Source organism: Hyperolius riggenbachi, chromosome 2 (genome assembly GCF_040937935.1).
Source record: "Hyperolius riggenbachi isolate aHypRig1 chromosome 2, aHypRig1.pri, whole genome shotgun sequence".
NCBI classification, from domain to species: Eukaryota; Metazoa; Chordata; class Amphibia; order Anura; family Hyperoliidae; genus Hyperolius; species Hyperolius riggenbachi.
Genome location: NC_090647.1, coordinates 253,885,150 through 253,898,870, shown reverse-complemented (window position 1 = coordinate 253,898,870; position 13,721 = coordinate 253,885,150). Strand labels below are relative to the sequence as shown.

Below are 13,721 nucleotides of genomic sequence, written 5' to 3'. Positions count from 1 at the left end.
TTGGGAAATAGTTCTTGCAGCGGTACTGAAGTATGGCAGTTTATTGAATGTTCCATCCCTCTAGTCAGTATCAAAATGCAATATTTATATTCGTCCTCATAGTAGAATAACTTGTTTTATTTGTAATATTTGTGGCAAAAGCTGAGCTTATTTTCTTGTGTCGCAATCTGTAGTAACAGGAGATATTCCTCTTTTGTAAGAACACTGTGCAGTATCAAGGGTGGGCATTGTAAAATCCAGGGGTGCACGAACAATATTAGGGTTGTCTAATGTCAGGTTGCACATGAACGTCAAGGACGCATCTGAATTCTGTCCTTAAATATTGGGTTGCACTCTAGAATCAGGGAGCACTGTGGAATTTTATGGGAAGGCCAGGTGTAAACCCTAAATAATGCCCTGTAATATCTGATGGACGCTCTATAACATGGAGGGTACAGTGAGGCATATGTGGCTGGACTTCACTTGCATCTCCCGCTGAGGCACAGCAGTGCCCTTAGCCATCAAAGGTAGACCACCGCCAATATCACCAATGTGCCTGGGTGGCTTAATCTTTTGAAAAGTATACTGGCCTTTAGGAATGCTCAAATGGATCCAATATAGACTCTAGTGTTCAGGCTTGCAAAGTTTAAACCCCAACTCCATACGCTCATTTTGAATTTAATGCCACCAATGTTTATCAAAATATTCCAATCGAAATAGCAGCGCCAGCAGAGTCCACTTGTAACCTCCACAGGACCTTTAAAGATAAGCCGAGTACACGAGGGGAGACCTCATAGCAAGTAACGCTTTTGCACAACACCCTTGTGCTCAAAAGGTAGTGTTGAAGTGATCAAGGCTATCACCAATAGGACAGGAGGACAACGCACTCCCCTCCCCCCCCCCCCCCGTTTTCGCCTGCTCACCAGATCACTGCTTCGCATATAGCGTATCAATTCCCATAAGACAGCTTCTAAAAAGTATAAGAGAGACGGCCTTGCATAGTGTAAATCAGTTTAATAGAGCGCCTATGGCCCCTCTTAAAATCTACGTACATAAAAACTTCTTGTTAAAAAGCACATCATAGTTACACATCCAAGTGCAGCTCCGGTCGCCTCCTGCGCGTCCCCGGCTGATGTCCTGTATACAGCGTGCGTGCGTCTCCCAAGCTCCGTAGCGGGGGGAGTACGTTGTCCTCCTGTCCTATTGGTGATGGCCTTGATCACTTCAACACTACCTTTTGAGCACAAGGGTGTTGTGAAAAAACGTTACTTGCTATGAGGGCTCCCCTCGTGTACTCTGCTTATCTTTAAAGGTCCTGGCTGTGGAGGTTACAAGTGGACTCTGCTGGCGCTGCTATTTCGATTGGAATATTTTGGGAACATTTTCTCCTGTATAGTGTGCTGCCTGGAGTAGTGGTGTTTACGGGATATTGAGCGCAGTATCTTTTGATAAGTAATGTTTATCAAAAGTTTGCAATCTCCTTTTCTGTATCACAGTGCACCAAATATTCTCAGTATGTGAAAACTCTGTCCATTTGAGCAGCCAGACCCTTTACCTACAGAGCCATACTTTGTAATGCACGCAGAATAGACTTTTTTTCTGAAAGGCCTTGCTCAATCTGGCAGGAGAATGCCAAAGATGTAGTTTGGATGGCAACAAGTGTTTCTCCACAACCTGTACAGTATATATCATTCAGAATAGATAAAGCCATCACAGTTGTGGAAATAGCCCATGCCAGGTACACTAATGCACTCCCATACCAATACAGAAGCTGGTTTTTGAACTGTGTGCTGATAACAAGCGGGATGTTTTTTCCCTCTTTAGCTTGAGGGATACAGTATCCATGATTTCGAAAAACATTTCCAGTTTTAATTTGTCAGGCATGGGATTGGTTTCGCCTTCTCTTCATTCCCCTTTAACCACTTTACCCCCGCGCGTACGTATTTCTCCGCCCCTTTTTCCATCCTTTAACAACTAGGGACGGAGAAACACGTACTTTCCGCGTTCCCGACGCTGCCCGCGCTCCCGCTCGTAAACACGCCGCCCGCCGCTAGTAAACACGCCGCCGCCCGCTCGCCCAGAGATCAATGAACGGGAAAATCCATTCCCGTTCGTTGATCTAAGCCCCACAATGATCAGCTGCTCTCCTATGGGCAGCGCGATCATTGTGAGAAAAAACTCACGTGTCCAGCCTCCTTATACTTCCTCCAAGCTTCCGGAAGGAAGCTTGGAGGTCGCATTAAAACAAAAAGGTACTGTAATAGTAAACTATACTGAAATAGTAAACTACACCCTACACATTTTCCACATACAAATAAATGACTTTTACACATAAAATTAACTCATTACCTCCCACACTCCCCATTTTTTTTTTTTTGTAATTAAAAAAAAATTAAAAAATTTACAATTAAAAAAATACATAAATAGTTACCTTAGGGACTGAACTTTTTAAATATTTATGTCAAGAGGGTATAACACTGTTACTTTATAAACTATGGGCTTGTAATTAGGGATGGACGCAAAAATGAAAAAAATGCACCTTTATTTCCAAATAAAATATTGGCGCCAAACATTGTGATAGGGACATAATTTAAATGGTTTTATAACCGGGACAAAAGGGCAAATACGTTTCATGGGTTTTAATTACAGTAGCATGCATTATTTAAAAACTATAATGGCCGAAAACTGAAAAATATTTTTTTTTTTTTTCCCACATTTTTCCTATTTTCCCATTAAAACACATTTAGAAAAAAATAATTCTTGGCATAATGTCCCACCTAAAGAAAGCCTAATTGGTGGCGGAAAAAACAAGATATAGTTCATTTCATTGCGATAAGTAATGATAAAGTTATAGACGAATGAATGGAAGGAGCGCTGAAAGGTGAAAATTGCTCTGGTGCTCAGGGGGTAAAACCCCTCAGTGGTGAAGTGGTTAAAGGAGTACGGGCCCACTCAGGGTGGCAGTGGTTTTGGATCATGTTTATATTTGGACTCTTCTTTGCATGGTAAACTTACATTTGTGGATTGTGGATGCAGCAGCAAATTGATCAGACAATGATTTTCAGAAGTGGCCAAACACTGATTTCCACTAGCGATTTGTCTGTTTTTAATATGTATGCTTTCTCTGCTCCGGTCACCCCATATCTTATTGTATGGTTTATATAATATAGTGATATATGGATATTTTTATTTTGCAGATGAGTGTGGGATTGTTGCCCAGATCTCAGAACCATTAGCTGCTGCTGACATCCCTGCCTATTATATCAGTACCTTTAAGTTTGATCATGCACTGGTAAGTAATTCCTGTCACCAAGAAGTCCATGTCAAAAATATTTTTATTTATGTAAATGGTTCTTAAAGCAAACCTGAACTAAAGTTTTCCACACTTATAATTATTATTATTACACTTAATCTTCTTTCTACCTATCTACTACCTATCTACTACTGCACACTAGCTGGCCAAAGCTGACAATTGTATCATTTTTGTTGTGGGGCGTCCTTCTTGCTCTCTGCAAATTCTAAAAAATAACATTACAAAAAAAAAAAGAGCAACATTACAGGATCTCATCCTCCGTGTGTGCCCAACTCAAACCATTACTACCATACATATACCTAAATATAAAACCCTTACCCTAAAAATCACAAGATCAGGCAACTAGACCCCAGTAAAGACCAAGTTCCACTCGGAATTGCACTTCTGATATGGTACCAAACATTATCTTTGGGCTCAAGTCTATGAAGTTGACCATTCTGGCAGGTCATCTCCAAGCAAATGCAAACCATTGCAAGTGTAATCTGAGACCCACCCATATGCTTAAATAGCAAGCCTCTAGATACAAATGACAAGCACGCCATTTGTGCTAAACACCACCACATAGCCACAGTCAACATATCATCTGGACCAAGCTGGTGAGGTGCTGAACAACCTCACCCTCGCATGACCTTCCTGATTAGAGGCAGCCTCTCACATGTTGTAGTAAGGTTCCTCTGCACCTTGTAGTAACTTGTGTATGGCATAGTATGACGTGAAATATGGCTATAATGAGGCTGGAGGCATGAGGGGAGTTGGACTGTGGTGATGCAAGCAGTGGTCACATGATGTTTCACCCCATTGGGGCTTTCTCAGTTGTATGACCATTGATCAATAAGCACGTCATTCCTTGTACTGGTGCGTACATTAGCTGGTCAAGCAATCTCCATTAGGGTCTAGTCTAGACTAGACTTGCAGTTAAAGATCCAAAAGACTCCTTTAAAAAAAAATGCCTATCAAAGTCCCTCAACAAGGGTTTGTGTTTAGTGTATACATTTCCATCACTTTCATACCCTTAGGATCTTAATTATGTTCTTTTTTTTTTTATTGCATAGCATTTGGATTCTTCTCATTGGGACTTTTTATTTCAGCTATATGTTGCTTCATCCTAGTTTTCAGGGATCTGAAAGACTCCCCAATATATAGCAGTCCACAAGGACATTGCATTTGCTTTGATATTTTTTCAGCTCTAATCATTGACGGAAAACAACTAAGATCGATTGCAATTATAAAATGTATTCCTTTTTGTACATATTCACACCCTTTGCATCCCTGCAGCAACGCATACCTTTTGAGCCTTTGCTTTTCTTATTTTTATTGTGACCAAATCTGCATCTAATAGGTCATTCACATTTGTACTCCTTACCCACGATCTTCATTATGGCAGGAGCCCTACACAGTAGATGCCAATATCTGGACAGTACTTTCTTTACATTATTCTAATGTGCACCGTATGCTTCTACAATTCAAAAAACATTGACATCCTTTTTGTTACTAGAAATTATAGCACCTGACTGTGTATCTGACTCTTTTCTAACACTGAATTTCCTCATCAGATCTTGTCTGTCCTTCACTTAAGGCTGGTACACGTGATGCAATTTCAGTTGGATAGGTCAAATCAATCATTTTTCGTTATGTCCAATCTGCTTCCAATCGAACAGGATTGATTTTTTTTTTTTCAGCACTGATCTAAAAATCTATCCCGTTCTTAATCGGGAGCAGATCAGACATGTCAGAAATTATCGATTTAGCCTATCTATCTGATGGGAAATTTCACTGTGTACCAGCCTTAATGCTATATGATAAGCTGTAAAGACTATCCGATTGGGGTACCCTCTTGCATGCAATCTGGCCCTCAAACCATAAGCCTCCCTTTGAAAATCTTGGGGTGTACTTTAGGGGAATGGTTTTATACTTAGCTATGAGTTTGTATGTTAGCAACGGTCCATTTATGCCCTTAGTTTCCTATTTTTGTACATGCGTTCTAAAAATGACATTACCTGCATATGACATCTTGTTTTCTGATTCTAAACAGGTAAAAGGGTACCTGAAGCCAGATACTACCACCTCCTCCCTCCCCCCCCCCCTCCTGGCAAAAAAAGGTACTCACTTCAGTAGAGGGAACATTCTCCAATCTATAGTTCAGAGCCTTCCCCAATCTTCTACGCCCATACGCTACTATGCACTGGAAATTATTTGAGATTAACGTTGGATATTGTTTGCGGCAGCACTCCCCCTCTGCACATAGTATGGTCTGCACAGTGGCCCTTGGCCACTCATGCATGGGGGGGGGGGGGGAAGCTCGGCCACAAAGAGGACCCTAGCAAACAGCGGTGTGGTGGTCAGGGAGGATCTGAAGTCTCTGAATGTGACAGTACTGTGAATGCATGAGTGTGGTCCACACCTGCGCAGTTCCACAATTGCAATTGGTCAGTATTCCACCGTTTATAGTACCAGCAGTCTCTGGTCCTTAAGGGGGCAGAGACCGCTGGTACTTAAGTGGTTAATTTATAAACTACAGAAATGAAAACTAATCCTATTGCTGTGGAACACCGTTTTAAAAAATATTACTTTAACTGTCCTCTTTGTTAGGTTTATGCTACTTGGCTATTGTAACATTAGAGACATCTTTATTACAACAATAAACAAATAAGCTTTTCTGCTCCCAAATTTTGGCAGACTCCACAGCAGGAGTTTCTAACAAATATCAAATATTTTTTTAAATAGAATTTCTTAATTATCCTATGGGAAACTCTGTTTGTTCCCTTTTTAATCAAGGTACTACCATATTTGTAAAGGTTGGCATACCTTAACTGTGCAATAGCAGTCAAACTAATTGTATCATATCCATTTGAAAACAAACTTTAAAGGGGCACTATGGCGAAAAATTTTAAATATATGCAAACAAACAAATAAGAAGTATGGTTTTTCCAGAGTAAAATGAGTCATAAATTACTTTTCTCTTATGTTGCTGTCACTTTCAGTAAGCAGTAGAAATCTGACAGAAGTGACAGGTTTTGGACTAGTCCATCTCTTCGTAGGGGATTCTCAGCAAGGCTTTTATTCTTTATAAAGCTATTCCCTAAAAAGGATTTAAACAATGATGCTTGGCAACTTCCCTGCTCCCTACACAGTTTTTTGGCAGTTGGACAGAGCAACTGCCATTCACTAAGTGCTTTTGAAAATAAATATATTCCTGAGAATCCCCTATAAAGAGATGGACTAGTCCAAAACCTGTCACTTCTGTCAGATTTCTACAACCTACTGTAAGTGACAGCAACATAGGAGAAAAGCAATTTATGGCTCATTTTACTCTGGAAAAAAAGTACTTCTTATTTGTATATGTATGGACATATTTTAAATTTTACAGTTTTTCGCTGTAGTGCCCCTTTAAAACCTTTCCTGTTTGAGTACATTTATGTTGCTGGCATTTTTACATGTAGACTTTTTTTATTTTAATAGTATTTCCAGTTTCACACATGAAAAGAGGAGAGTGTGAGACAAGAAAAGAGCTGCAAGCTCAGCAAAACAATAACAGCTAAACATCCCTGCCCAAGCCACCTCACCCTCTGCCAGACGGCACACAATTACACTGCTGATGTTGCCATAGTGAACAGGACAAGAAGCCAACTTCTGGCTATTAAACACAAAACAAACTAATACAACAAAAATGAAGTATGCATCCAGCAAGCTTTCTGTTCAAGATGCTAGGCTTGTATAACATTACCCAGAATTAAGTTATGGGCCCTTCCTTGTTTTGTGAATTGCATTAATGTCAATACACACATCGAAATGATTTTGTTTCATTTGAGATAACGTTAACCAGGGTTGAAAAAAACAGATTTATTTTTGCTGTATTTAGGAACACAGATATAAGATGACAGCCACCCAATCTATTCCTATGTAACCCGTTCTTGGCTGTGTGTAGTTAAAAGGGTCATTAAAGAGACTCCGTAACAAAAATTGCATCCTGTTTTTTATCATCCTACAAGTTCCAAAAGCTATTCTAATGTGTTCTGGCTTACTGCAGCACTTTCTACTATCACAGTCTCTGTAATAAATCAATGTATCTTTCCCCTGTCAGACTTGTCAGCCTGTGTCTGGAAGGCTGCCAAGTTCTTCAGTGTTGTGGTTCTGCTATGAACTCCCCCTTCCTCTATGCACACTGCCTGTGTGTTATTTAGATTAGAGCAGCTTCTCTCTGCTCTATTTTTTACAAGCTGGATAAATTGTCCTCTGAGCTGGCTGGGCTTTCACATACTGAAGAATTACAGACAAGAGTAAAGCTGTTTGCAGGAAGAAACAAGCAGCCTGAAACTTCAGTGCATGAGAGATGCAGGGGGAAAGAAAAACACAAATGATCTCTTGAGATTCAAAAGGAAGGCTGTATACAGCCTGCTTGTGTATGGATGTATTTTCTATGTGTGGACATACTGTACATCAACCTACTTCCTGTTTTGGTGGCCATTTTGTTTGTTTATAAACAAACTTTTTAAAACTGTTTTTAACCACTTTTAATGCGGTGAGGAGCGGCAAAATTGTGACAGAGGGTAATAGGAGATGTCCCCTAACGCACTGGTATGTTTACTTTTGTGCGATTTTAACAATACAGATTCTCTTTAAGCCTGTCACTCCTAGTTAATCAAATTTGGGGAAGAGAGGAGGGCATCAAACAGGAAGCTTTTAGACTTCCCCCTCTCCCATGTGTATCATCCATGTACAGCACCCCTCTCTTTCATGAACAGCTCCCTTAAAGAGGAACTCCAGTGAAAATAATGTAATAAAAAAAAGTGCTTCATTTTTTACAATAATTATGTATACATGATTTAGTCAGTGTTTGCCCATTGTAAAATCTTTTAAATCCCTGATTTACATTCTGACATTTATTACATGGTGACATTTTTACTGTTGGCAGGTGATGTAGCTGCTGCATGCTTTTTTGGCAGTTGGAAACCGCTGCAAACAGCTATTTCCCACAATGCAGCAAGGTTCACAGACAGGAAACTGCCAGGAGTACATACTCATTGTTTCTTGTGGGAGGGGTTTCACCACAATATCAGTCATACAGCGCCCCCTGATGGTCTGTTTGTGAAAAGGAATAATTTCTTACGTAAAAGGGGTATCAGCTACTGATTGGGATAAAGTTCAATGGTCTTGGTCAGAGTTTCTCTTTAAGCATCAGTTTCTCTATTTCATGTGTTGTTCCCTATTATTAAAGAACAAGCGACACCCATGCTAACATAGAAATAAAAATCACATATAAGTAGATAAATACTACTTCTACTTACATAACAGATGTATTCTGCTATCCACGTAATGATTCCTGTGAATTTTACAAAGGAAAAGCAGAAAATCCTATTCTAGGCAGTGGCCATCTTGCCAAGCTATTGCTGACATCATATCCTCCCTGACTCTTGTTTTCCCCCCTCCCTTCTCTTGCTCATTGTGTATTTATTAGCTGCCCTCCTTCCAGAGTCTTTTTTTTAATTTATATTATATTATTACACATCCAATCACTGAGTCACCTCAGCCTTGCTTGTAAACACAAGTGATCAGCTAGACACGGAAATAAATGGAAGAGGAGGAATATATTATAGATAAAAAGAACTCCCAGCATTCAAAAGAACTCCCAGCATTCAACTTTTTGGCACTGTTTGGCACTAGGGGCAGTGCTCCTAAAGTACGTGATAACTCCAAACCATAACAGCAGAAAAAGTTTTGCAAGTTTTAAATGCAGGATTAGCATCTTTATCACTTAATACACTCAGACCAGTTGAAATATGATTTTTATGGTGACAATACCGCTTTAAGCCCTCTCTTTCATATGTAGCAACCAGTCTTTCATGTCCAGGTTCCCCCGGGCTGCAGCCAAAGAATTCCTGGGACTTTGTGGCCCTTACAGAAATCTGGCCCTGGTGCTCTGTATACTTTTAAAAATGTAGGGAAAGGATATAAACCATATCAGCAAATATAAAATGTCTAAGCATCCCTTAGTATTGGCAGCCTTTCCTTTAGCCATCCTCTGATTTAGGTAATGCTTGACCAACCACTATTGTAGTTCCTGCTGTGAGCTGCAGTGGGACACTTCTGCAATGCTGGACCACTATATGGGAAGCACCATAGGGAAAATCACTGGTTTACTGGCTAGAGGATAAATGTACTGCAGAAGGGGTGTGATTCGGGGGACCACACTACTGCAACTGCACTGGCTTGCATATAAACCAAGACTTTAAATGAGGCCAGCCACCCCTAACACACACCCCTCAAAAGGTCATACAACTCTTGACTACTCTCTTGTGTAGCTGCAGGTATGGGGGTGGTCTATAAGCACCCTGAGGGCAGAAAGCACAGAGACAATAGGAGCCCCGATGGTACTCATAAAGGAAGGTTGCAGATGGGCAACCAATCACTGCACTGCAATGACTCATAATGGCTTAATGGTTCCGAAGTGTGGCAGAGCCACTAATGAATGAGTAGTGATGGGCTCACGAGTACATAACTAGCCAAATTTGTGACTCTAAGGAGGCTTAATAGCCTCAGGTGTGTGGCTGGGAGAGAGGGGGTTAATTACCCTGATGTCCGGTGCTTCTATGCGTATCACACGCTCGCACGCATCCAACGGGTCGCGTTCCACGACTCACTAGCCTGCACTTCCTCCTTTGGCTGGAAGGAGGAAGTGCACGGTATTGTTGTGGAATGCATCCCATTGGACGCGTGCGAGCGTGTGATACGCATAGAAGCACAGGACGTCTGGGTAATTAACCCCCTCTCTCCCAGCCACACACCTGAGGCTATTAAGCCTCATTAGAATCACAAATTCGGCTAGTTATGTACTCATGAGCCCATCACTACTAATGAGTTAAATAGAACACCTTTCCCAAAGAGGGCGAGAAGCACAAAAGGGGGAAAGAAGCCCTTAAGCCTCATCTACACATGTAGATGAGGCGGCGATCCGGCGGCTCGATTAGCCGCTGGATCGCCTCTTCCGCGTCCCCGCTCGCCGCGCGTGCGCCGGATTAGATTCCCCGCTCGTCCCCGCCGGCGCCGCTTATCTTCCGCTCGATTCCCTGCCATTGTCCCCTGGCGGGGAGCGAGCAGGGTATCGGCGGTGAGAAGATCCGTCCTGTCAGATCTTATCAATCGAGTCGCATGAGCGGCTCGATTGATAAGGAACATCGCGGCCGCATCTACGTGTGTAGATGTGGCTTAAGACTCAGCTCAGAGCACCCTTTGGCACTTTACTCGGCCTGAGGAAGTGGGCATAGACCCACAAAACCTACATATTGAAATTCATTAATTACATGAATTTGTCTTTGAGATAAGCTACCTCACTTTTTTTCTATTTTATGTGATTTTTACATAGTTGTACTGATACCCTGGGCTCCTCTTTTTCCCCTTTTGTACTCTTGTGTACTTTTATATAGGAGTTAATTATTTGTGTTTACTTTAATCAAGGTGATACTAATGTAGATTACTCTTCATATTCCCCTTGATTTTTGTAGGTACCCGAAGAAAACATTAACGGTGTCATTAATGCGCTCCAAGTCAGCCAAGCGGGAAAGCATTAGGAATCTTCTGGCTGGTGGATGGCTTACTTTTTTTCTGTGCAGTATTTTAAGACGAGCTGAATCTCAAGAGGTGCCATGAAGGACGAAAAACACTGAAATGGAGATTATCGTGAATATCTCCAGCAAGTTTTATTTTCCTTTATTCACATATGTTTTTTTATGTTTAGTTTTCAAAGTGATCTGTAACCTTCCTGCTAATTTAGGACAACAACAAAATGGAAAAAAAAAGAAAAAAAATGTAAAAGGAAAAAAAAATATAAAAATTGCATTGCACTGTTGCAATTAGTTATTACTGAGATGCAAAGGAGCCTTGGCTGTAGACCTGATCTGATCTGCACCTTATAGATGAGTGTGAAAGAGTAATTTGAAAATATCTTTGTGAAGAAGATTGCAAACTGAAAAAACATGGCCGAACGTCACACAATGATAAAGAACATTGCACTGTATTCATCTACTCCTCTTGAAATGGCATCAGACTTGCATAAAGATTGTATTACAATAGCTAGTACTACATACCTGGATAGGTCTGTCATGCTTCATACCCTTGCCAGTCCTGAGAGCAATAGTTAGTGAGCTGCTCCTGCCTGGAACATGGATTGAAGTTGATGATTGGTCAAGGCAATGTCCATCAGCTGATTCTGATACAGTTTCCATGTAGAAATGAAAGTGGGAGTGTTGGCAGCTTTGTAAAATTCTCTGCACCTTGACTCTGCTTTTACCCCCTTTTTATTTCTTTGCATGGTGAATTGTGCTGTTGTTTTATTTTACATTTTTTTAGTGACTCTAAATAAGCCTTTCCGGAATATTTTAACTGGTGCACCATTTCCATGCTAATCATGCAAGCAACGTTGGCCTTGCTCTGAAAGCTGCCTCTAAGACAAAACAAGTGCTTCATTGTAGAAAACAAATATTGCTTTAGCAGCTTTTGACTTAGTAATTAGTAAAATTATTTTTTTTTAATTACTTGCCAACTGAGAACATTTTGCATGTTGAGGGTTCTATGTCCTAAGCTCATTCTTTTACTGTCACACTACAAGTGTTAGACTAAAACTTTATATACTATATAACCTTTATCTTGTATAAACGTTTGCCTTGAAGCTGTTGCACCAAGTAGGGAGAAACTTCATAAAACCTGGAATTGTAAACGTGGAAGGTTTTACTATACAATTATGGTAAATTTCAGTTCATGCTATGTACAGTCAAGGGATTAATGTATCCCATTTAGAGTTTAAAGTTTGTCAGTGACTTTTACTTACATATTGCAAACTGTTATTTTGTGGGCTGAATTAATTTAACAGAAAACGCTTAACTATTTAGTGTACTGTGAAATCATTGGTTTCCCATGAACCAGCAGTCTTCATCCTTACATACTAGTGCAGTCTGTTTTATGAAGGAGATTTAGTCATCTCGAAAACAGGTTGGATGCTACTAAAAGTATCAAAGGCAATGCAAATTATCTAACGCAAATCTGTCCACAACTCCCAACTACTCTACTAGCCTGATTTACGAAGACCTCTCCAAAGGGAGTATTACAAGTGGTTAAGCAAACCTAGACTGTTGATATTAGCTCTTAGCTGGTATTCATAAAATAGCAATTGTGTGATTGTGGTTTGTTGCAGGTGCTAGCAGCAATACTCACTGTGATATGATGTGACCCAGATGAGGGTAGCAAATCCTAACCACAATTTTTAATGAATGCAGGTTTGCTGGTTCCTGTTTGATATCCGAATCAAAATGCTTGAAGATCTGTAGAGATGGCTTTCTAATCATCAATGTTTTTCAGGTAGCCTGATATATGCATTCATGGGAATGGTAGTATATTAATCATGTAAGTGGGCTTCCTCCATGGATCTGCACAGAATATACTTGTGTGGGATGTGAAGATGAGATCATGAGGCAGTGAACGAAGTACAGAGATGGATATTGAACCTGAAAATAGACTTACCAATGCATAAAATTGAATCTGAATCTGAGGCTGAGCTGGCCTTTAGTAATATATACAATGGAACAGGTCACTATTTGAACTGTGGAACGTTTTGCAGAACAAGCACTCTGCCAACATCTTGTCTGTTCCAAATTCTTGCATCTAGTGTGAAAGTCATACATCTGTTGTGAAATTCAAAAATCCTTATCTTAAAGGAGAATTTATGGTAACTTTAAACCCAGTAAATGGGGGTCAGTTGCAAGTGTGTTTTTGGAACCTTAGCATAGGCCCGAAGTACATAGTTTTCTTTCCCTCCTCTTTGCCTCTGTGAACAGAAGGAAATTGAGCAGGGATTGAATTTTCTCATTTTTACAGATTACATAATTCTGTAAAAACTGACATTTCAAGTCCCATGTAAAGTGTTTATGAAATGTATTTAAATTAGGACACACCCACTGCAGCAGTGAATAAATAAATTGTGCCATGATGAAGGTGGCAGAGTGTCCTTTTTGAACTTAATTGTCAGTAAACATTTCCTCTGTGTGGGGAACTATGAGCAGTCCACTTTGCTTTGGAAATGGTAATATTAGGCCTGATTACCACTTGCCTGGTTTCCTTGGAAAACCATTACTTTTCTATAATGTTTGTAAACCATGAGTTCCCTTATCCTTTAAGTGATACATGTTTAATGCATTAGGTGACCACCTGTACCTACAGCCACACTTAAAATTTCTAATTTACAAACTCGTTTCTGAAATGCCAGAATAAGCCATCCATCCGTTTTCACTACATCTTTCCGCTAGATCATACCCTACATTGCTTTCAATGCTGACAGGTTAATGAAAACCATCATGGGCATGTGTGGCCTACCACACATATGCAATAATAGTTTGCACAGCAGTAAATCTTTAGTTTGGAAGAGTAACAGTTGTTGAAGGTT

General features: G+C 40.3%; 1 protein-coding gene across 2 annotated transcripts in view; it reads left to right on the top strand.

Moving 5' to 3' along the window:
- CASTOR2 (cytosolic arginine sensor for mTORC1 subunit 2) overlaps positions 1–13,276 on the top strand; it is a 206,807-nt gene extending 193,531 nt beyond the window's left edge. For both annotated transcript variants that reach the window (XM_068268545.1, XM_068268544.1), the window contains exons 8-9: positions 3,177–3,271; positions 10,792–13,276. In XM_068268545.1, coding sequence (XP_068124646.1) covers positions 3,177–3,271; positions 10,792–10,857 — 161 coding nt within the window. In that variant the 3' untranslated portion in view covers positions 10,858–13,276. The remainder of the gene's footprint in view (positions 1–3,176; positions 3,272–10,791) is intronic.
- The last annotated feature ends 445 nt before the right edge of the window (positions 13,277–13,721 follow it).